The sequence below is a fragment of the Aulonocara sp. 'chitande type north' Nkhata Bay genome, linkage group LG16, assembly GCF_057382095.1.
Source record: "Aulonocara sp. 'chitande type north' Nkhata Bay isolate Kocher_YH1m ecotype deep benthic linkage group LG16, A_spYH_male_GT1.1, whole genome shotgun sequence".
Classification (NCBI taxonomy): Eukaryota; Metazoa; Chordata; class Actinopteri; order Cichliformes; family Cichlidae; genus Aulonocara; species Aulonocara sp. 'chitande type north' Nkhata Bay.
The window spans coordinates 15,860,855-15,881,377 of NC_141359.1; the positions used below are offsets into that span (position 1 = coordinate 15,860,855).

At 44.4% G+C, this 20,523-nt stretch overlaps 1 protein-coding gene across 3 annotated transcripts in view; it reads left to right on the forward strand.

Moving 5' to 3' along the window:
- The first annotated feature begins 7 nt into the window (after nucleotides 1-7).
- armc8 (armadillo repeat containing 8) overlaps nucleotides 8-20,523 on the forward strand; it is a 26,410-nt gene continuing 5,894 nt past the window's right edge. Inside the window, exons 1-20 of one of the 3 annotated variants that reach the window (XM_086265844.1) lie at nucleotides 8-426; nucleotides 1,900-1,976; nucleotides 3,191-3,262; nucleotides 4,137-4,279; nucleotides 4,363-4,460; nucleotides 6,770-6,862; nucleotides 6,962-7,042; nucleotides 7,138-7,213; nucleotides 7,283-7,373; nucleotides 7,455-7,515; nucleotides 7,636-7,836; nucleotides 9,306-9,401; nucleotides 9,490-9,572; nucleotides 10,374-10,455; nucleotides 10,610-10,696; nucleotides 11,457-11,549; nucleotides 11,675-11,824; nucleotides 17,790-17,885; nucleotides 19,845-19,940; nucleotides 20,057-20,129. In XM_086265844.1, coding sequence (XP_086121970.1) covers nucleotides 382-426; nucleotides 1,900-1,976; nucleotides 3,191-3,262; nucleotides 4,137-4,279; nucleotides 4,363-4,460; nucleotides 6,770-6,862; nucleotides 6,962-7,042; nucleotides 7,138-7,213; nucleotides 7,283-7,373; nucleotides 7,455-7,515; nucleotides 7,636-7,836; nucleotides 9,306-9,401; nucleotides 9,490-9,572; nucleotides 10,374-10,455; nucleotides 10,610-10,696; nucleotides 11,457-11,549; nucleotides 11,675-11,824; nucleotides 17,790-17,885; nucleotides 19,845-19,940; nucleotides 20,057-20,129 — 1,894 coding nt within the window. In that variant the 5' untranslated portion in view covers nucleotides 8-381. Of the gene's footprint in view, nucleotides 427-810; nucleotides 1,219-1,899; nucleotides 1,977-3,190; nucleotides 3,263-4,136; nucleotides 4,280-4,362; nucleotides 4,461-6,769; nucleotides 6,863-6,961; nucleotides 7,043-7,137; nucleotides 7,214-7,282; nucleotides 7,374-7,454; nucleotides 7,516-7,635; nucleotides 7,837-9,305; nucleotides 9,402-9,489; nucleotides 9,573-10,373; nucleotides 10,456-10,609; nucleotides 10,697-11,456; nucleotides 11,550-11,674; nucleotides 11,825-17,789; nucleotides 17,886-19,844; nucleotides 19,941-20,056; nucleotides 20,130-20,523 lie in introns of those variants that run through there. The other 2 variants (XM_086265843.1, XM_086265846.1) reach the window with 2 other exon arrangements.

The following is a 20,523-nucleotide window of genomic DNA, read 5'->3' on the forward strand; positions in this document are numbered from 1 at the left end:
TATTGTATTTTAAAAATTTGCGTTTTTATATTTATACCTTAATCTGATGCATAGTTCGCACGACTCAACCTATTGTGTCGAATCAAATTCAAGCAGACAGCAACCACGTCACGTTTATAAACAATATTTACTTTATTGACAAGTCCACGGTCTGTCAGAGAGCTCGCTAAGTTAGCGGTGTTGGTTTTTGTTGCATATCTGCTACGGGACATCACAGCTGAGCCTACGGAAGAATATAGGGGCCTGTTTTAGAAATAACGCTAGCAAAGAGTTGTCTGATTAGGCTACAGTTACTTTTTAAAGGCCCCTCAAAGCTGCTCTGGGGGGTGGAGTGTCTCCAGACTGCTGCGCCGATTGGGGCGCTCCATCGGAGGAAGAGAGATGGCGTGCTTATTGGAGGCCCCACTCCGCATCAGTGTGCTGTCTGTGAGTGCCAGTCTTTATAATTTCAACTAGCATTGTCAGGTTATAGAATGCAAACGGCAACTGCGAGTAGCTGATTTTGTTTGGTCATCTAGAAGCTCTCAAGTATAAAGGTTTTTCTGTTAGCCATAAAGCTAAGTTAAAGGCATTGCAACATGTAGCGGTCCGCCTACGTTGCTGTTGTAGAGAATGATTTTCTTCCTTGCTTTGCCCGGGCGGGCGGGAACCTTCTGAACACAATAAAGAGAATACATGCGAGCTGTGCCCGCTCGCCCCGTCGTTGTAACCTAAAACAAAATTGAGCGAACAAACTAGCTGTCAGTGTTACTCGGAATGAGTTAGCAGCTAATTGCTAAGAGTACCAGTGCTGTCACCAGTTTTGCAGTAGTCAAAACACGTTTATAGAATGCATCATGCACATTGGATAAAAAGTTGTAGGAATGAGATTTTTATTCAAACCACTCAGTATTATTTGATTTTAAGTTATGCGCCGTCTTAATTGCAATAGCAAACTTAACATTGTAAACCTAGCTAACGTTAGGTGCTCCTGCAAGTAACATTAGCAACTGTAGCATACGGTTAAGCTAGCGAAGCAAACTTCGCTAACTCACTGGTTTCCTTACTCTTGAGGTTTTTTTTATATGTAGTGTGTCGGCAGTCAGAGCTGTAGTAATTGGTAAGACTCCGGGATTTACTCTAGCAAGTGACACTCACTGCCAACTGTAACTTGGCTAATATAACGCAAAATGTTCCACGAAAAAGCGCATAAGGAGCCCCCGTGAAACGCCCCCCATGGTAGGTGTATGCAGAAAGGAGGCAGTGTGATTGAAGATATCATGGTAACTGATACTTTAGCATCTCAGCTTCACTCTTTTTTTTTTTTTTTTTTTAAAAACACGAGTTGATCCGTTATTGTGTATACATACATAATGCTGTATACTTGTGAAATGAATGTTTGCCACAGTGGCTGTCTGAATGAGAGGTACACAGGTACAGAACGTGTTGGGACACCTTGTGAGCTACGTGCTGGCATCAAAGTGTGACTCCGTTGGCAGCTGGAGGACGTTGACTTCTGCGGAAAGTTCTGGTCAAAGCTGCCAGTGACATAAACAAAGTTTTCTGGTGTCGCAGTGTCAAAAAGCTTTTAGAGGCTCCTGCCGTGGAGGCTGCTGTATTTTTCCTGTGTGTAACACAAAAGGTGTTATTTTAGTTGTAAAAAAAAAAAAACAATTTAAAACTGCCCTTTTTATGTATAATTAATTATTGTTTATTTAATGGTTAATAATTGTTCAGTTAGAAACCAAATTCCGTAGGCTTTTACTCTGCTGAAATATGTGCACTTTGTCAGTTGTCAGATGTGGAGGACAGCATTTGATAGTGTAGAGAAAAAATACTGTACAAGGTAAATCCAGGGTCAAGTCAGTGATTTCTAAAAGTCATGTTTGTGTTTTTGTTTTGTTTTTTGTTCTAATGCAGGAAGTCACCGCCACTAGTCGCCATTATGTTGACAGACTGTTTGACCCCGACCCACAGAAAGTGCTTCAGGGAGTCATGTAAGTGTGGGTCTGATCGCGTATGATATATACACATGTATATCAGGGTGTTTCCTGTGTCAGAATAGTACTTATGTGAATACACACAAAAATACTGTCGCGCATTATGTAGGCAAGGCAAGAAGTCTGTGCATCTTATAGAGTTTTTTGTTTTTGTTTGATGCATAAAATGCATTATGCTTCAAACTTGTAAATTAAATTGAAGTCTTACATATATTTTTTTTTTCACAGTTTTCATTAATTCTCTTGGTGGAAGGCCAAAACCTGTTTGGTGGGTGGAGACATTGCAGAAAAATCTCTGCGTGTGCTGTTTTGTTTGTTTTTGATTTTTGTTTTAAATTTTGTTTTACAAAGTGCAGGAAAAAAAGTGTTTGAAAAAATTTTTTTTCAGTAAATGACAGCTGTCAAATTCTGCTTGCCTCCAATTTGCAGACTTTATTCAGCCACTGCAATAGCACGTCTTTGGGCTTTCCTGATTTTTCTTTCTTTCTTTTTTGTTGAAAATGAATGAAATTGATGGTTAAAAAAAACAAAAACAAACAGTCCACCCTGTTACGTTAAATTCAGCTGTTGTTGTTGCTAAGAGTTTAATTCCACAGGCTGTTTATCATTTACCAACACGTGCTTGTTTTTAATGTCCCAAATTCTAAACATTAGTGACGACAGTGTTGCAGCAGGAGTGTGTGCTTACATGCACAGGCTTAGCTGTTTGTGACTTCGTGTCTCACTCTCACTCTTGGTCTGGACTGCTGTGATTTGGACTCGGACTATTTAGTTATTTTTAACTTGCGGGGAGACTAGCTCTGGTTACGACTTGTATCGTTTCATTAGCCGAGCGCCTGACCGCCTTAACTGCCTCCTAGATCAGTGTGCTTTTCCACTCACCTTGCTGCAGTTTGATATCACATATCATCTGAAGGTACTAACAGAGCAGAAGAAGCTCATGGGGGGAAAAATGCACTTAGATGAAGCCTGTTCATTTCTAATGTGTTACATGAGAATATGTAGAACATGAGCTTGATATCAATGATTTCTATTGTTGTTTTTAAAACTGTCAGCCTGCCTGACCTGTGTCGGCCTGATGTGCTTATAACTTATCAATTAAATGATAACATGCTATAAATCAAGGTGTTCATATTCACTCTTAAGGTTATATTATGTTGTTTCAAATACATTCACATGTCTCATTTGGATGTATTTGTATGCTTTCACAGTGACATGAAGAACGCTGTCATAGGAAACAACAAGCAGAAGGCCAATCTGATTGTCCTCGGAGCCGTGCCGAGGTATGAATCCCCGCACCTCTCACGCTCTCCTGCTCTCTACTTCCTTCTTTAGGTCTTTGAAAAAGTCATTCTAATGCACTTACATGAAGCTGTTGGAACATGGCACGCTTACCCTCTTGTGTCTGTTCCTCCAACCAAATAAGTTGGACCACATTAAAAGCACTTATGGTGCTTTTGAATCCAGTTGTTTTGCAACCCCCAACCTCTTTGATATCATAACAGAGCATGAAACTCACCACAGTACATTACCCCAGCCATCCTCTGAACCCATTTGGTCACAGATACAGAGTAGATGGATACTTAAAAAAGGTCTGTTAGGGCCAAGTTTATTTTTACCCCCAGGTTCTACAGGCTGATGCCTGTTTTGTTGACAGTAGTATAAAGTTGTAGTTCATGATAATATGAAACTACAGCACAGCTGTTAAAGCTATGCAATATAACCTGGTAGTAAATTCTGCTATGTCTTACAGGTTATGCAGGGTTTGTTCTCATGTTGAACCGGCTCCCAGGTTGGAGTTGGGAAAAAGACGTCCTCTCTAGGCAAAGGCTAGAAAAATAGGCTGCTGGGACTTTATTTGTCTTTTTCCACTTCCTATGTATGGTTCTGCTGGAGGTTTCTTCCTGTTAAACGAGAGTTTTTCCTTTCCGCAGTCACAAACTGCTTGCTCATGGAGGGGTCATCTTATTGTTGGGATTTTCTCTCTATTATTGTAGGTTCTTTGTCTTACAGTATAAAGTGCCTTGAGGTGACTGTTGTGTGTTTCAGTGCTCTGTATATAAATTGCATTGGATAGAAGTGATAAGACTTTATTCAACTGTCTTATTAAAAACCTAGAGAAACCCTGACTGTGCTTCCCTCCTCTGTTGGCTCCAGGTTATTATACCTGCTGCAGCAGAGCTCGTCCAGTATGGAGCTGAGGACAGAGTGCGCCGTAGTGTTGGGAAGCCTCGCCATGGGCACTGAGAACAACATCAAGTCCCTGGTGGACTGTCACATCATCCCTGCCCTTCTTCAAGGTTGGGTCAAACACACACGCACACACAGATGTATGCAAATACTGTAGGTGACGTGAGATTACACGTACTCTGTGTGCTTGCAGGTCTCTTATCTCCGGACCTGGTCTTCATTGAAGCTTGCCTTCGATGTCTCAGAACTGTCTTCATCAGTCCAGTCACCCCTGTGCAGCTGCTTTATACTGTAGGTTGCCTTAAATGCCTTCTATACCACATGTGTAGACAAGTTTGGTCATGACAAGCGCAGAGTACCAGTCTCAGGTATTTGTTGTAGCAAATAAATACAGAACAGAGGCACTAATAAAATGTATTATTGGAAGAAATGCAGTGATTAATATGATCTGATTTGATTCAGAGTCTTATCAAATTCTTTGCCACACTCGTTAGCCTCTGCTGCAGCGGACGTGCAGCTTAGAGGTGTTAATTAAACCTCATGGTGGCACAGACAAGTGTGATTGTTCCGCTTGGTAGCAGTATGCTGTGTAAACACCTAAAGCAGTTTAAATGCAGCATATTGATTCTTCTCTGAAAGAAAATGGAATCAGTAATGTGGAGTGACTGTGTCTGTCTCACTGTAACCAGAAATCTACCAGAGCACCCATCTGTCATTTCCTTGTTTGAATAGCTGGCTAGCCAGCATATAAACTGTCTTTCTGTTTAAGCCTTTGTAGCCATCAAAGACTTTAACCATCAGCAGTTTGTTTACGCAAAGAGGATGGACACAGGATACTAACACTGGTGTCAGCTAGACACAGGCATGCAAACCATGTCAGATAAATGTAAATATACTCCAATTGTATTAGTAAAATGAAGCTCTGCGTGGTAACCTGGTGCACCTAATTTTGAGATTTATTCGAGTCGTGCAGTTGTTGAGGAAAAAGTCATTTTTATAACCAAAAACAACAAAACCCTGTTTACCCCTTCAAAGCTTGCTGGGAGTAGTCCTTGAAGCTCTCCTGGTCTGAGTGATTTCAGCCTGCTTACAGAACAAAATGACTGGTTTGCATCAAAAGTTAGTGATGAGTTAGTTAGTGGTGGTCTCTGACTATGCGGCTACTGTTGGAAAAGCCAAGAAACACTTCTGATTGTCGTCATACCGTGACTTTAGTGAGGTGTCGAAACTCATTGTTAGGGGCAAAGGAGAGGTTCTTAAATTTCATCTTTATGAGAGAATTAAAGAAAAGTTCAAAAGTATCCATGCTGTCATGGATACTTACTTGGTCAAACTCATAATCAGCAGGTCAGTCTTTAAAAAAAAATAAAAAATACCATCACATTCTTTTATCTCCAACAGAAAGCATGAGGACAGTTTTAGTTAAAGATGTTACTCGCTATTTGACTGAAAGTAAAAAAAAAAAAAAAAAAAAAAAAGTGTGTGTTAAACAGTCACTCTATTGTTAGCATTGCTAGCAGCAGTGGCTACCCTATTTGCAAGGTTCCGTGCAGAGTATGGTGACTCATCGCTCTTGTTGAGTGGTTGCGAGTGCGTTTCCTCTGACACAGCTGACATGGAACGGTTTATCTTTTACAAAGCACCACAGAAGTACCTGGGTGTTCACCTCAACAATAAACTGGACTGGACTACAAATACAGACATCCTGTATAAGAAGGGCCAGAGTCGACTCCACCCGCTGAGGAGACTGAGGTCCTTTGGAGTCTGCACGACTCTGTTAAGGACATTCTATGACACTGTGGTAGCATCTGCCCTTTTATATGCAGTGGCCTGCAGGGGGAGTGGATGGAGAGGAGGATGTTAGTAAAGCTGACATCCATCATGAACAACCCACATCAGCCACTGCATGAGTATGTGAGTGGGCTGAGCAGCTCCTTTAGTCAGAGACTGAAACACCCTCGCTGCAGGAAGGAGCGCTTTCGCAGATCATTCATCCCAACAGCAGTTAGACTCTATAACCCCTCAATCACAAAGTCATAAGTCACTGGACACTGAACATCCACGGTCACCACTTCATGCATAATGGACCTTCCATGTGTATGGACATGTGCCGGTATATATGTATGTATATGTATACATATGTATATTTTGTGTGTGTGTGTGTGTGTGTGTGTGTGTGTGTGTGTGTACACATGTCTATAAATAGGAATAGTAGTGGTACAATAGTTATGTCAAGCTATATAGTTTGTCTTCCATATTTCCAACCATATCCATAATCACATACTGTGTATGCTACCATTGTATATAGTGCATTCTCTTACTTTTTTTCACTGATTGTACTTATTTGTATTTTTGTATTTCCTTCTGATATCTGTACTTGAGCTGAGGTGACGCAAAAATGTCCCCGTTGTGGGATCAATAAAGTTTTATCTTATCTTATCTCTTAGAACTGAGATTGTCAGGAGTTTATTTTCACCCACCCTGTTTACATTTTCACATCAGAGATGGTTTAAAAGTTGACTATTCTTGAACATGATCACCCATTCTCTCATTGAAATGATTCTGTGTGTATGTTCTCTTTCGTTTGTTTTCTTTTTGAGGACCCCACTGTGATTCCTCATTTAATGTCTCTTCTGAGCAACTCTCTGAGAACCCAGGAGTACATCACCCAGATCTTCTCCCACTGTTGTAAGGTATTTGTTGGTATTTTATTGCCCATAAACACACTGGAGTCCATCACAGTGTCTCTGTTCAGACTGATCGATTGCTGATTTGAGATTTGTTGTGTTCAGACTCCAGAGCACCAGACGATCCTTTTCAACCACGGCGCCATCCAAAATATTGCCCCTTTGCTCATTTCACCCTCTTATAAGGTATAATGGGAGTGTGCATCTTTACCCCGTGTGACCATATGACCTTTGACACACAATACTCTGTAACACTCCATACATCGTCCTCTGTTCTCCAGGTCCGGATGCAGGCGTTAAAGTGTTTCTCAGTCCTGGCGTATGAGAACACTCAGGTCTCCATGACACTGGTGAATGGTGAGGAGCTTTTCTTCTTCTACTTTCTCTCGTCTTTTTCTCCTCTCATGTGCTTTTTTTCCTCATCAGTGCTGGTGGATGGTGAGCTACTCACTCAGGTATTTGTCAAAATGATGCAAAGGGATCAACCCATTGAAATGCAGCTAACAGCAGCCAAATGGTGAGTGGCATAACATTTATTTATTACTGAGTTATATCCTCTGTACCTTTTGTTTATTTGTGACCTCTTCTCCTGTTCCAGTCTAACCTATATGTGTCGAGCGAGTGCCATCAGGACAGACGATAGCTGCATAGTACTAAAGGTCAGATTTTTCCCACATGTTCTTGTGCCTCACTTCATCATTTCTCTTGTGATACTCTACCAGTGGCACTCCTTTTTTTGTTTTTTCCCCCTTAAATGTGACTTTTTGCTGCTTGTGCAGACCCTGCCATGTCTCGTGCGAATGTGCAGTAAAGAGCATTTGCTCGAGGAAAGGGTGGAGGGTGCAGAGACACTGGCCTATCTCATGGAGCCCGACGTGGAGCTGCAGAGGATCGCAAGCACCACTGATCACCTCGTGGCCATGCTAGCCGACTACTTCAAGTACCCCAGCTCGGTGTCTGCCATCACTGACATCAAGAGGGTGAGTCGTGTCTGTTCAGTTAAGCAGTTTTAATATTTATCTTTTAAAATGAGGAATCTCAGAGAACTTGATTGCATTGTTCATCACACGTCAGTTCAAGACGTTGCCACTGTGGCAACTTTTCATCCATCACGGGCTTTGTGACTTTTAGATTTCCCCTTCTCTAAGCTGCTCTCGATGAAACCAGCTGCTGGTCTAAGGTCTCCCACTGCCCCCATGAAATAGTGTTGTCACAAAACACACACGTATCTGTTTAAATATCCCATTATGCCCACAAGAGGGCAAACCAGTGCTGTGAAGAACACAGAACACTTGTTTTTCAAACATGACCAAAATGGCCCATTCAGTGTCTGCTGAGAGTGCAGTCCAGATTTCACAGTTAACGGCCTTCTAATACAATTAATACAATTTTCATATTGATTTTTTTTTTAAATTAAAAAATGTGCTTACCTATTGCACCACCTATTAAAAGTTTTTTATATATTTGACTTTGTGTGTAAATTCAAAGTTGTGCACTCACTTGTTGTTTTTTAATGATGTAAGCTGCAGTCATTTCTTCCCTGGAACATAAAATAGTTCAAAGAAATCACTGAAAGCATTACCGTGGCATTCATGCCTACGATGAGTGTCAACTTTTGATCACAACTTTAAATAATTGAGTGTGAATTATATTTGCTGCAGGCACACCTGTGTATGTCTGCTCTGTTCAGTGAGCAGCTGATTTGCTGCCCGTGTGCTGAGTGAGAGGAAAACTAGTTGTGTAGCTATGAGTGATCACGTTTACATGTAAATTTAGTGTAAATCATAGCACAGCTGTGGCCTGTAAATTGTGTGTTTGGAGATTTTTGTCAGAAGATGCAGTTACGAAATGATTTGATTGCTGATGTTTTATAAACAACAATGAAGCGTAGCTAATGCTTCGACCATAGTCACAGTAAAGATGTGGACTCACTAAAAATTGGACCTGTGAATTGAAAGTCGGAGCATTAGAAAGTGCTGACAGTTTCCTTTTGGGATTATCAAAACTTCTTTTCTTCTGTGCGTAACAAATTTGATTGCATCCATTTGGCTCAATAGCGGGATTCTGATGAAAAGTTCAGGGGCTTGTAACATTTGTCTGTGAACCAACAAACTGAACTTGTGCTAATCAGTCTTATAGTTGTAGATGTTTTTCAGGGCATTTAAATATCTGCTGTCTGTGTCCCTAAAACATTTCCTTTCTTGTTTACTAAGACAAATTGAAGGCTGTTGAAATGTATTCCTTTTGCCCAGAAAGACTGTTTAGCTGTTCGATCACTCAGCTTTGACCCGGTAACCCTCAGATTGAGGTCATTTACTGCCTTCAGTTCCCAGGAACAAATACGTAATGCTGATAAACATATTTATTAATCACAAAATGGATCCTTCACCTTGAATAAAAAACCTTTGTCACTTAATGTTCAGCAACAGTTCACTTTGCTGTCTTGCAGCTGGACCACGACCTGAAACACGCACACGAGCTGAGACAAGCAGCTTTCAAACTGTACGCCTCACTGGGCTCCAACGATGAGGAGATCCGCAAAAAGGTGCCCTCTGGTTTACGTCTCTGTTTGCTTATGTAAACGTGTCATTATATGTTTCTGTGCTAACCCGGCCCCTCATGTTGGCTTTCAGATAACAGAGACGGAGAACATGATGGACAGGATAGTCAGTGGCCTATCAGAATCCAGCATTAAAGTCCGTTTGGCGGCTGTCAGGTATGGTGCAAAGTGAGACAGCTGCAAAGACTTGAGGAGGTTAGCACTAAATTTGAGCTTGGTAAAGTTAAAGTGGACCTGTTTTGGCATAGAAAGTTTTCCACTTTAGCCATTTTATTGCTTTAATGTAGATCTTTTAACAGGAAGTCATGTAGATTTGATTGAAATATTATATCCACCCTAATAATCCAATAAACAGTAATGAGCAAAATATTTACTGAACAGAGACGTCCTGCTTTAATGTTTGTTGCTTTCCTCGTGCCGTGCGCACTCATGCTCTGGATCAGATTCATGTCCAAACTGGTACGGATGTATTAGAGAAATTTGCCGTTTCTAATTAAGTTCGATATTCTTAAAAGGTTTACAGCAGAGCCACAGCCTTTCGCTGCTTCTGTTTGGGGAAAACTAAGATGTAGGGCAACCTATCAGAATGAAGCTAGCTTAAGGGGGGCGGGACCTTAATGTAAAGGGAGCTGAAGAATTTAGTGTAATAGGTCCACTTGCGGTAATGTTTCCAATGTAACTACAGTAGATCTCATACAGTTGTGTTAGACAAAACGTTACATTACTTTTTAAATCATATAATTAGTATTAATTCTCTGTACACATTTAACCCTTTATGTCAGCTTGCTGTTGCACTCTGGAGGCCTGGCTTGGACCACAGTGGGATTTGCCTGTTGATGAGTAAAACCACAGGCAGTTTAATTCAGGCTCCGGTGCTGATCTGGTACATTAAACCAAAGCTTTGACACACTGAATATCTCCATTAAACCACCTGTTTATATTTTTGTTTTGTCCTAGGTGTCTTCACAGTCTTTCTCGGTCGGTGCAGCAGCTGAGAACCAGCTTCCACGATCATGCAGTATGGAAACCCCTGATGAAGGTCACTGGAATTTGACGTTAAAGTTTTGTTTACAGCATATTTTCACAGCTGTTTAGTGGAGCTCTGAGTTTCTCTACCTGACACATTAACGTCGAGCCTGTCTGCGATTGTGAGAGGAAATATCAACTAAGGTTGTGTGTTCTGTTGTACGCAGCTCTTGCAGAACGCCCCGGATGAAGTCCTGGTTATGGCTTCCTCTACACTATGCAATCTACTGCTGGAATTCTCACCCAGCAAAGAGGTACACTCATGGAGACACTCCGGGTTCTGAAATGAATCGAGTTTGCTGACACGTTCATCTCGTTGTTCGGCTGTTTGATTCACAGCTGTTCTAGTTTGGTACAATCTCACCGCTCACACAGCCTCGTTTTCAGCCACAGCAGAAAGCTTTAAAAACTGAGCAGGTGGAACATGTGCTGGTAAACACAGCAGGGCAGGTAGAAGCTCAGAAGCCACATTTCCCTACAGCAAAAGAGATTAACTGCAGGTCTTACACCTACTCTGAGAAGGAACCCAGACTGAAGTGCAGAGAGAAGCGGAGAGAGTGGACGGCTGTGGTTGAGGGAGCGACACCGTGAATGACTAGAGGGAGTTGTAAAGCAGAGAAATTAAATGTTTTCTGATTGTCTGCATTCTGAAGCTGTAAACTCACTAACCCCTCCTCACAGCCCTGCAGGAAGAAGCTGCTTTTAACCAAAAAGCAGGCACACACGTCACACCTGCATTTCTGACACAGGCAAAGCACCAAAAAGAGACAAACCCGGCTCCCACATTTGTATAAGGTGTTTCTACAAGAGCTGATTATGAATGTAGGTAGGCAACAGCCCCATGCAGACAGTATTTGAGAGGAAATGCTCTGCAGACTGCACGACTGATGATGATGATGATGATGCCGTTCCTGATGGAGATGTTAAAAAATAGCTGTTTAGTAAAGTAACGTTTTCTTTTTTTGTTTTTTAATTACTTTAATGTTGAGTCCAGTTGTCTTTGTGTGTCTGCAGCCCATCCTGGAGTCAGGGGTAATGGAATTACTATGCAGTCTAACCCAGAGCGACAGTCCTGCACTGAGAGTCAATGGGATCTGGGCCCTGATGGTGAGCTTTTATTTAATTTTTTTACTTTAAAATATTCCCCTCCACCCTTCGTCTGCACTGTAAAAGTGAGCTGCTGTGTTTAGCTTGATGTTAAAATATCCCGACTGACTACTTTGTGTGTTAAGAATATGGCGTTCCAAGCTGATCAGAAGGTGAAGGTGGAGATTGTTCGGTGTTTGGGCACAGAACAGCTGTTCCGCCTGCTATCAGACCCCGACACCAACGTGCTGATGAAGACCCTCGGTCTGCTGCGCAATCTACTGTCGCAACGCGCAGTGAGACACGCAAACACACACATGAACAGACATGAATAAGGCTGCAATTAAAGCTTTTTCTCTTTTGTTTGTTTTGGGGTTTTTTTTCATTGTTGGATAAGCTTTCGATTATTGTGTCGATTAACTGCTGAACACTCACCGGCTCAAATTAAATCTCAGATGGAAATCACCTCGTTCTGAGTCAAATTTCAAAGGCTTTGCATTTTTTAAAGCACAAAACTTCACACTGAATCACATTGTAACTTAAATCAGTTTTATTGATATTACAACAACAGTCACAACAAAGTCAATGCTCTACAATAAGCAGTCAGATTAGTTTCTAATAGGAGTGGACAGATAAACGGTAGCGTGTTTCCTGTAGGACGTTGAACTCTTGTGATTTGGTGTAATGCACACTGTTTCTATTGTAAGTGAGTCGCTACAAACTACTAAGTGCTTTGAAGCTTTTGAGCTTTCTTAAGTATGAAAGAATCCATGAATGTTTGGTGAGATTTGTAGTCTTCGGGGGGAATTAAGCCCTCATAGGTTCTTTCAGGGCAAATTGGTCCTGGTTAGAAGGTCAGATTGATGAGTTTATTATAAAAACAGTGATTAAAGTCACATTCAAAGGATTAACTCATGCAGCACAGGGATACAGAGGCCCTCGATTTCGAGTCAGGCCTTGTAGTGGGGCTTTTTGGCAAGCGCGTGGCTGAGGGTCTGGCGCTTTGTAGGTCAGTTGGCGGTCCAATCTCCAGTTGCTAAAATGAGTGGATACAGTGTGGTAGACTAGTGCAGTGTCTGCATCGATACACTGTTGTAGTGAAAACAGAGTTGAGTGTGAAGCCAGACTTGTTGATCTGTGTTTCTACCCTTGCCTGTAGCCACAAGCTAAGGAAAAAGATCAGATTTAAGTGGTGGAAATGGGTTCTTCCTCAGAGAGAGCATGGGAAAACCCGGTCATTTAGGAGGAACTCTAAGTCAAGCTGGGCTCGATGGTCTGATCCTTATATTGGCCCTGTCTGCAGTCACAGATCTGATGGCAGAGGTAGTGTTCTCTGAATCACACAAACACACCAGGAGTTTTTTTTCTCACTTTCAACACAAAGACATGTTTACATACAACGAAAAACAAGTCAGTTTCTGATGTAGGTGTCCATCAGTACAATCTTAGCTCAGATTAGGGGCTCAAAAGGAGTCTGCTGTTTTGGCATATGACTCTGTGAGTGAGGAATGTGAGGCTCCAACGCCAGAGAGACTGTCTCCAGTTCTGGTTCCCATTCATATCCTCACACAGGGAGCCAGTAGCTGGGTAAGCTTGGATAAGCACAAGAAAATTGATGTCTGGATACTAATGAATGAGTGTTAAGCAGCTACAACAGTTTGGTGTGTAGAGCAGCTTCCCAAATTCCACGGTGATGTTTTGTCCCATTACCGATCAAAACCTCTGTTCAGTTTACAGTAGAGCAGAGAAAGCTAATATTAATATTTCCCAGATAATATTTAAGATATTTTTAAAATGTGTACTGTTTGCTGTGGATACTTTGCAGTAATTATGAAATGATGTTGTTAAATGAATAAATAAATTTTAGCTTTCCACTGGTTACATGCAAATATTATCGTGACTATCGTGCTGCGTCAGATTCGATATCAACAAAATCCACTTTCACAAAAGAGTCTAGTTTATGCAACAAATGTACTGCTGCTGTTTGTGAACTGCTCTTAGGTGGCCCATATGTCATAGGCTACGTTCACACTGCAGGTCTTAATGCTCAATTCCGATTTTTTTTGATCAATCCGATTTTTTTTTTTCTCTGCTTGTCCACACTACAAATAAAATGTGACAGCAGACGCGCTCTAGTGTGAACCCTCAAAGCGGCTCGCATGCACAAAAGAAGACGACACACACAACGCGCTCTGTTTCGACCCAGAGCAAACAGGATTGTTTGACTGATGGACCTTAATATAAAGACTTGTTTCAGACTTTACGTTTCCCAATTTTGCTTTATGTTATTTTGTCATTTACAAATGGCCTAATAATGATCCTTATTGCTGTTTTAGAGAGGAGCAGTGCTTCAAAGGATAGTTGCAGATTTCTGTCAGAATCTGCAGATTATACAGTATAAATAAAATGTTCACGTTTCTCCAACGTTGTCTTCCAAACAGTTTCACTGGATGGCCAGGAAGCATTCGCGATGTCTTCTCTGGCGCTGATAATTGGCGTCTGTCTTGTGTCAGTGACATAAAAGACGGATTTAATGCGACATGACCGTTCAAACAGCAGTCGCTTTCTAGAACATCAGATATGTATCGGATTCAGTACCACATATGAAAGTGACCCAGGTCGGATTTGAAAATATCGGATTTGTGCTGCTCCTCCTTGAATCGCTACCTTATCGTGGTGGAGGGGTTTGTGTGTCCCAGGGATCCCAGGGGCTATGCCCCCTGGTAGGGTCTCCCATGGCAAATTGGTCCTGGGTGAGGGACCAGACAAAGAGCGATTCAGAAGACCCTTATGAAAAGAATATCGAGGGAACAGTTTACCCTGCCCGGGATAGGGTTACCGGGGCCCTCCCCTGGAGCCAGGCCCGGGGAGGGTGCCCGAGGGCGAGCGTCTGGTGGCCGGGCCTTAGTCCATGGGGCCCGGCCGGGCACAGCCCGAAGAGGAGACATGGGCCCATCCTCCCACAGGCCCACCACCCGCAGGAGGCGCCATAGGGGTCGGGTGCATTGTGTGTCGGGTGGCGGCCAGGAGCGGAGGCCCTGGCGGACTGACCCCCGGCTGCCAAGACTGGCAATAGGGACATGGAATGTCACCTATCTGGTGGGGAAGGAGCCTGAGTTAGTGCGTGAGGTTGAGAGGTACCGTCTAGATATAGTCGGGCTCACCTCTACGCATGGCTTGGGCTCTGGAACCAGTCTCCTGGAGAGGGGCTGGACTCTGTCTCAGTCTGGAGTTGCCCCTGGTGAGAGGCGGCGGGCTGGGGTGGGTATTCTAATATCCCCTCGGCTTGCTGCCGGTACGTTGGGGTTTTTCCCGGTGGACGAGAGGGTTTGTTCCCTGTGTCTTAGGGTCGGGGAACGGGTCCTGACTGTCATCTGCGCTTATGCGCCGAGTGGCAGTTCGGAGTACCCAGCCTTCTTAGAGTCCCTGGGTGGGGTGCTGGAAGGTGCTCCACCTGGAGACTCTGTTGTCGTGCTGGGAGACTTCAATGCTCACGTGTGTAACGACAGCGAGACCTGGAGGGGCGTGATTGGGAGGAACGGCCTCCCTGATCTGAACCCGAGCGGTGTTTTGTTATTGGACTTCTGTGCTAATCACAGTTTGGCCATAACGAACACCCTGTTCGAACATAAGAGTATCCATAAGTGCACGTGGCACCAGGACGCTCTAGGCCGTAGGTCGATGATCGTATCACCAGACCTGCGACCATATGTTCTGGACACTCGGGTAAAGAGAGGGGCTGAGTTGTCAACTGATCACCACCTGGTGGTGAGTTGGATCAGGTGGCGGGGGAGGACGCTGGACAGACCTGGTGCACCTAAACGCGTAGTGAGGGTGTGCTGGGAACGTCTAGCAGAGGCCCCAGTCCGCGAGATCTTCAACGCACACCTCCGGCAGAGCTTCAACAGCATTCCAAGGGAGACTGGGGACATTGAGTCCGAATGGAACATGTTCAGCGTCTCCATTGCCGAAGTTGCTGCATTGAGCTGCGGCTGCAAGGTGGTTGGTGCCTGCCGTGGTGGTAATCCCCGAACCAAATGGTGGACACCAGAGGTGAAGGGAGCCACCAGGCTGAAGGAGTCCTATCGGGCTTGGTTAGCCTGTGGGACTCCGGAGGCAGCCGACAGGTATCGACAGGCCAAGCGGAATGCGGCTCGGGCAGTGGCTGAAGCAAAAGCTCGGGTGTGGGAGGAGTTCGGAGAGGCCATGGAAAAAGACTTGGACTGCCTCGAAGAGATTCTGGCAAACCATCAGGCGTCTCAGGAGGGGAAAGCGGTGCTCTACCTGCACTGTGTATAGTGCTGGCGGAGCGCTGCTGACGTCGACTGAGGAAAATTGTCAGGCGGTGGAAGGAATACTTCGAGGACCTCCTTAATCCCACTGACACGTCTTCCGGGGAGGAAGCAGAGTCTGGGGATGAGGGGAATGACCCGCCAATTTCCAGGGGCGAGGTCACTGAGGCAGTTAAACAACTCCTTGGTGGCAGAGCCCCTGGTGTTGATGAGGTCCGCCCCGAGTTCCTGAAGGCTCTGGACGTTGTAGGGCTGTCCTGGTTGACACGCCTCTGCAATGTTGCGTGGAGATCAGGGGCAGTACCTGTGGACTGGCAGACCGGGGTGGTGGTCCCCATCTTTAAGAAGGGGGACCGGAGGGTGTGTTCCAACTACAGGGGGATCACACTCCTCCGCCTCCCTGGGAAAGTCTATGCCAGGGTGCTGGAAAGGAGAGTTCGTCCGCTAGTCGAACCTCGGATACAGGAGGAACAATGCGGTTTTCGTCCTGGTCGCGGAACACTGGACCAGCTCTTTATCCTCTCGAGGATACTTGAGGGTGCATGGGAGTTTGCCCAACCAGTCTACATGTGTTTTGTGGACTTGGAGAAGGTAGTCGACCGTGTCCCTCGGGGTGTCCTGTGGGAGGTGTTGCAGGAGTATGGGGTGTCTGGCCCATTGCTACGGGCCATTCGATCCCTATACAACCGTTGCAAGAGCTTGGTTCGCATTTCCGGCAATAAGTCGGACTCGTTCCCGGTGGGTGATGGGCTCCGCCAGGGCTGCCCTTTGTCTCCGTTTCTGTTCATAATTTTTATGGACAGGATTTCTAGGCGCAGCCAAGTGGCGGAGGGCTTTCGCTTTGGTGGCCTCAGAATCTCATCTCTGATTTTTGCGGATGATGTGGTTCTGTTGGCTTCATCGGGTGAGGGCCTCCAGCTTGCACTGGAACGGTTCGCAGCCGAGTGTGAAGCAGCGGGAATGATGATCAGCACCTCCAAATGTGAGGCCATGGTTCTCAGCCGGAAAAGGGTGGAGTGCCCACTCCGGGTCGGGGATCAGTTCCTACCCCAAGTGGAGGAGTTCAAGTATCTTGGGGTCTTGTTCACGAGTGATGGGAGAAGGGAGCCGGAGATCGACAGGCGGATTGGGGCTGCAGCTGCAGTAATGCAGACGCTGCACCGGTCCGTCGTGGTGAAGAGGGAGCTGAGTGTAAAAGCGAAGCTCTCAATTTACCGGTCGATCTACGTCCCTACCCTCACCTATGGCCACGAGCTGTGGGTAGTGACCGAAAGAACGAGATCGCGGATACAAGCGGCAGAAATGAGCTTCCTCCGAAGGGTGGCTGGCCTCTCCCTTAGAGATAGGGTGAGAAGGTCGGCCATCCGGGAGGGGCTCAGAGTAGAGCAGCTGCTGCTCCACATCGAAAGGAGCCAGCTGAGGTGGTTCGGGCATCTGACAAGGATGCCCCCTGGGCGCCTCCTGGGTGAGGTGTTCCAGGCATGTCCCACCGGGAGGAGGCCCCGGGGCAGACCCAGGACACGCTGGAGAGATTATATCTCTCGGCTGGCCTGGGAACACCTTGGTGTTCCCCCGGATAAGCTGGAGGAGGTGGCTGGGGAGAGGGAGGTCTGGGCCTCTTTGCTTAGGCTGCTGCCCCCGCGACCTGGTCTCGGATAAAGCGGATGAAGATGGATGGATGGATGGATGGACGGATTTGTGCTGTTCACACTGTCATACCATGATGGGATAGATGGGTCGCACAGGGTCAGAAAAGTCTGATTTGATGCGCTTTCGCCTGCAGTGTGAACGTAGCCATAGGTGGTACTTGACCTCTGGGTCAGCGTTGAATGCTCCCCACTTGTGTTATCACTACATATGAACGATCCAGTATGGGCTGAATTTGAATGAATTGTCGAGAGGTCTTAAGTGCAACATGCAGACTGATTCTCCTTTGCTTCCCCTTTACTCCCAACTCTCATTTTGTCAGCACATTGACCAGGTCATGAGCTCCCACGGGAAGCAGATCATGCAGGCAGTTACCCTCATCCTCGAAGCGGAGCACAGTATAGAGGTCAAAGAGCAGGTGAGCACCCGTCTGCTTCACACGTACAGATGATTTATTTTTTCTAAGTTCAGCGTGCTGCTGTGTGGCAGAGCAGTTAAACATTCTGCTTATGTGATCACAGGCTGTCTGCCTGAGGTCAGTCTTGTCCTATTAAATTCAGTGGTGTTTGTATCGGGACATAAACAATAATCTGGTCCAAAACAGGTCATAAAATTAAGTACAATCCTGGATGAACAGCACAACAGGACACATTGCACCATTCCCATCATACAGGGAAAAGCAGCAACCAGGTGCTGCTAACAAATGTACTTAATTGACCAATCTCTATAAATGCAGACGTTTTGACAGTTTGCTGGTCTGGAATGTTCAGGTGTGTTAACACAGTGCCCAGTAGAAAAGATAACGGTGATCTTGGAGAAGCATTTGCTGCTGCCTGTCAATCTAGTAAGGGTTCCAAGGCCACTCACTCACTTAAACTTCAGCGATATCAATCTGTCCAGTTAGGGAGCACAAACCACTGTGAATCTATTACAGTTGCTTTGATGCAGATGAAAGTAACAACAGATGGACTGGACAGGCAACAAGAGAGCCTTCAGAAAGGGCATGTTGGAGGAGGTTGAAATATGTGGTTACAGTTGCTCCAAGAAAATAACAGTAACAGACTGAACTAAATTAAATAATACAATATATTACAAAGTTTACAAAATATAAGAAATGGCTCTAATATTTACAAATAGCTCAATTATAAGAAGTGAAATAGATATGATTGACATTAATTTGTAAAACTTTGCTGTAGAGCAAGTGCAAAAGGGTGTAACTACTGCACTGTGCATTCGATGGAGGAGTTATACAAGGAGATGATTTCCGGTGTTGTTCACTGGTGCACGTCATGGAGTGGGTGGGAGTTTTCTGTGCCATATGACGAAATGTATCGGATGACGAAATTAAAACTTCTCTGGTTTCATATTATAAGCTATCTTTTATTTTGTCGTGGAGCAAAATCCACTGTTTACAGCAATATATTTTTTTGGGATGGCCACCACGTGGATGCAGACACACAGAATACCAGCATGGCCAGTGAAGACGAACCAGGCAGCTCCAAACAGAAGGACCAGTCAACAAAAATCGAGGACCTTATTCCTAAATGAGAGGCTCCCTCTGTAGCATGGACATGGTTTGGTTATGAAAAGTCTGACACGGACCAGAACACTGTACTATGCAAGTTATGCTGCAAACCGGTCCCCACCACAGACTCAAACACGACAAACCTCTCAACCACCTACGAACGAATCACGTGAAAGAGTAAGGAGAGAGTTTAAGGATGAGAAGCAAAAAAAGAGCCGTCAGGTGCTCAAAACATTAGAACAGGCTTTTCCCTGCAGCGTGCCGTGTAATAAATACTCAGAAAGAAAATGGCAGCTGTTGCAACTTTTATCTACAAATATAAAGTTTCATGCATCGATCAAAACACTCGACTCCAGGTACATGACGCCCAGGTCGAGCTGCCTGAGAGTCACAGCGTTTACAGAAAAAGCACTATTTTGTGATTTCTATCATCATTGGGATGAGAAATGTCATATCGAATATGAGATTTTGGTCATATTGATTCCTCGTGGTATTTCTTCCACATCGTTGACACTGTGCTGTGCAGTAAACCTTCATGTGACAGTACGTATGGATGTGCAATACTGAGGGAACTACAAGCTGAGTGTACTGCAGGCATCAAGGCAGAGCTATAGAGGGGTCCATGGTTTGGGGGTTGTCTTGTTGTTGCCTGGCCAGTGCTCTTGTTATCAGTTTGACTCGGTTTGTGCCTTCTAAGTGGACAGATTGACGTCCCCGTCCACAAACACAAAGTGTGATGATCAAATGTTGCCAGTTTTGTGAATGTGTTGCCTGTTGCTTTCTTTTATTTATTTTTTAACCTCAGAACAAACTGTTCAGATAAAAGCACTGATGTAACACTTTGTCTGTCAGACGCTGTGCATCCTAGTCAACATTGCCGATGGCAACACAGCCAAGGACCTCATCATGACCAATGACGACATGCTCCAGAAAATCAAATACTATATGGTACTGTGCACACTGTTAGTGTTTAAGCACATACTAGAGGTCGCGGCCTGATTGATCTGTGTCATTGTCCCGTCTTTCTTGACTTGTAACTTCTCTGATGTCTGCTGTTCCCACAGGGGCATTCGAATGTGAAACTGCAGCTTGCTGCAACCTTTTGCGTCTCAAACCTTATCTGGAATGAGGAGGACGGTAAGAAATGCAGCGCACAGGTACATGGACTAATAAAGAAAGGGCATGGGTTTAGATAAAGGAGACCGAGGAACATGAAGAAAGCTGAGCTCACGTTAAAGTAGTAAGAACTGAGGTCTTAAGTGTTCAGCTTTAGTTTATAGAACATTTACCAGAATGAAGGCACGTCACAGGCGAGTACAACGCTGAAAGATGTCTGATGGAGAAATGCTGTGTAGGATGGAAGGAGCATGGTAATAAAGTCGACCTCTCAAATGGTTGTTTACATTTTAGTCTTTTAAATGCTCATTCAGGGAGAGTGTAACTCAGACTTTTGAAGTTACAGTTTACTGTTTTCTGTGTTTGTTTTTTGTTTGTTTTAAAAAGAGGTCAGCCATAGGAATATACAGGGGAT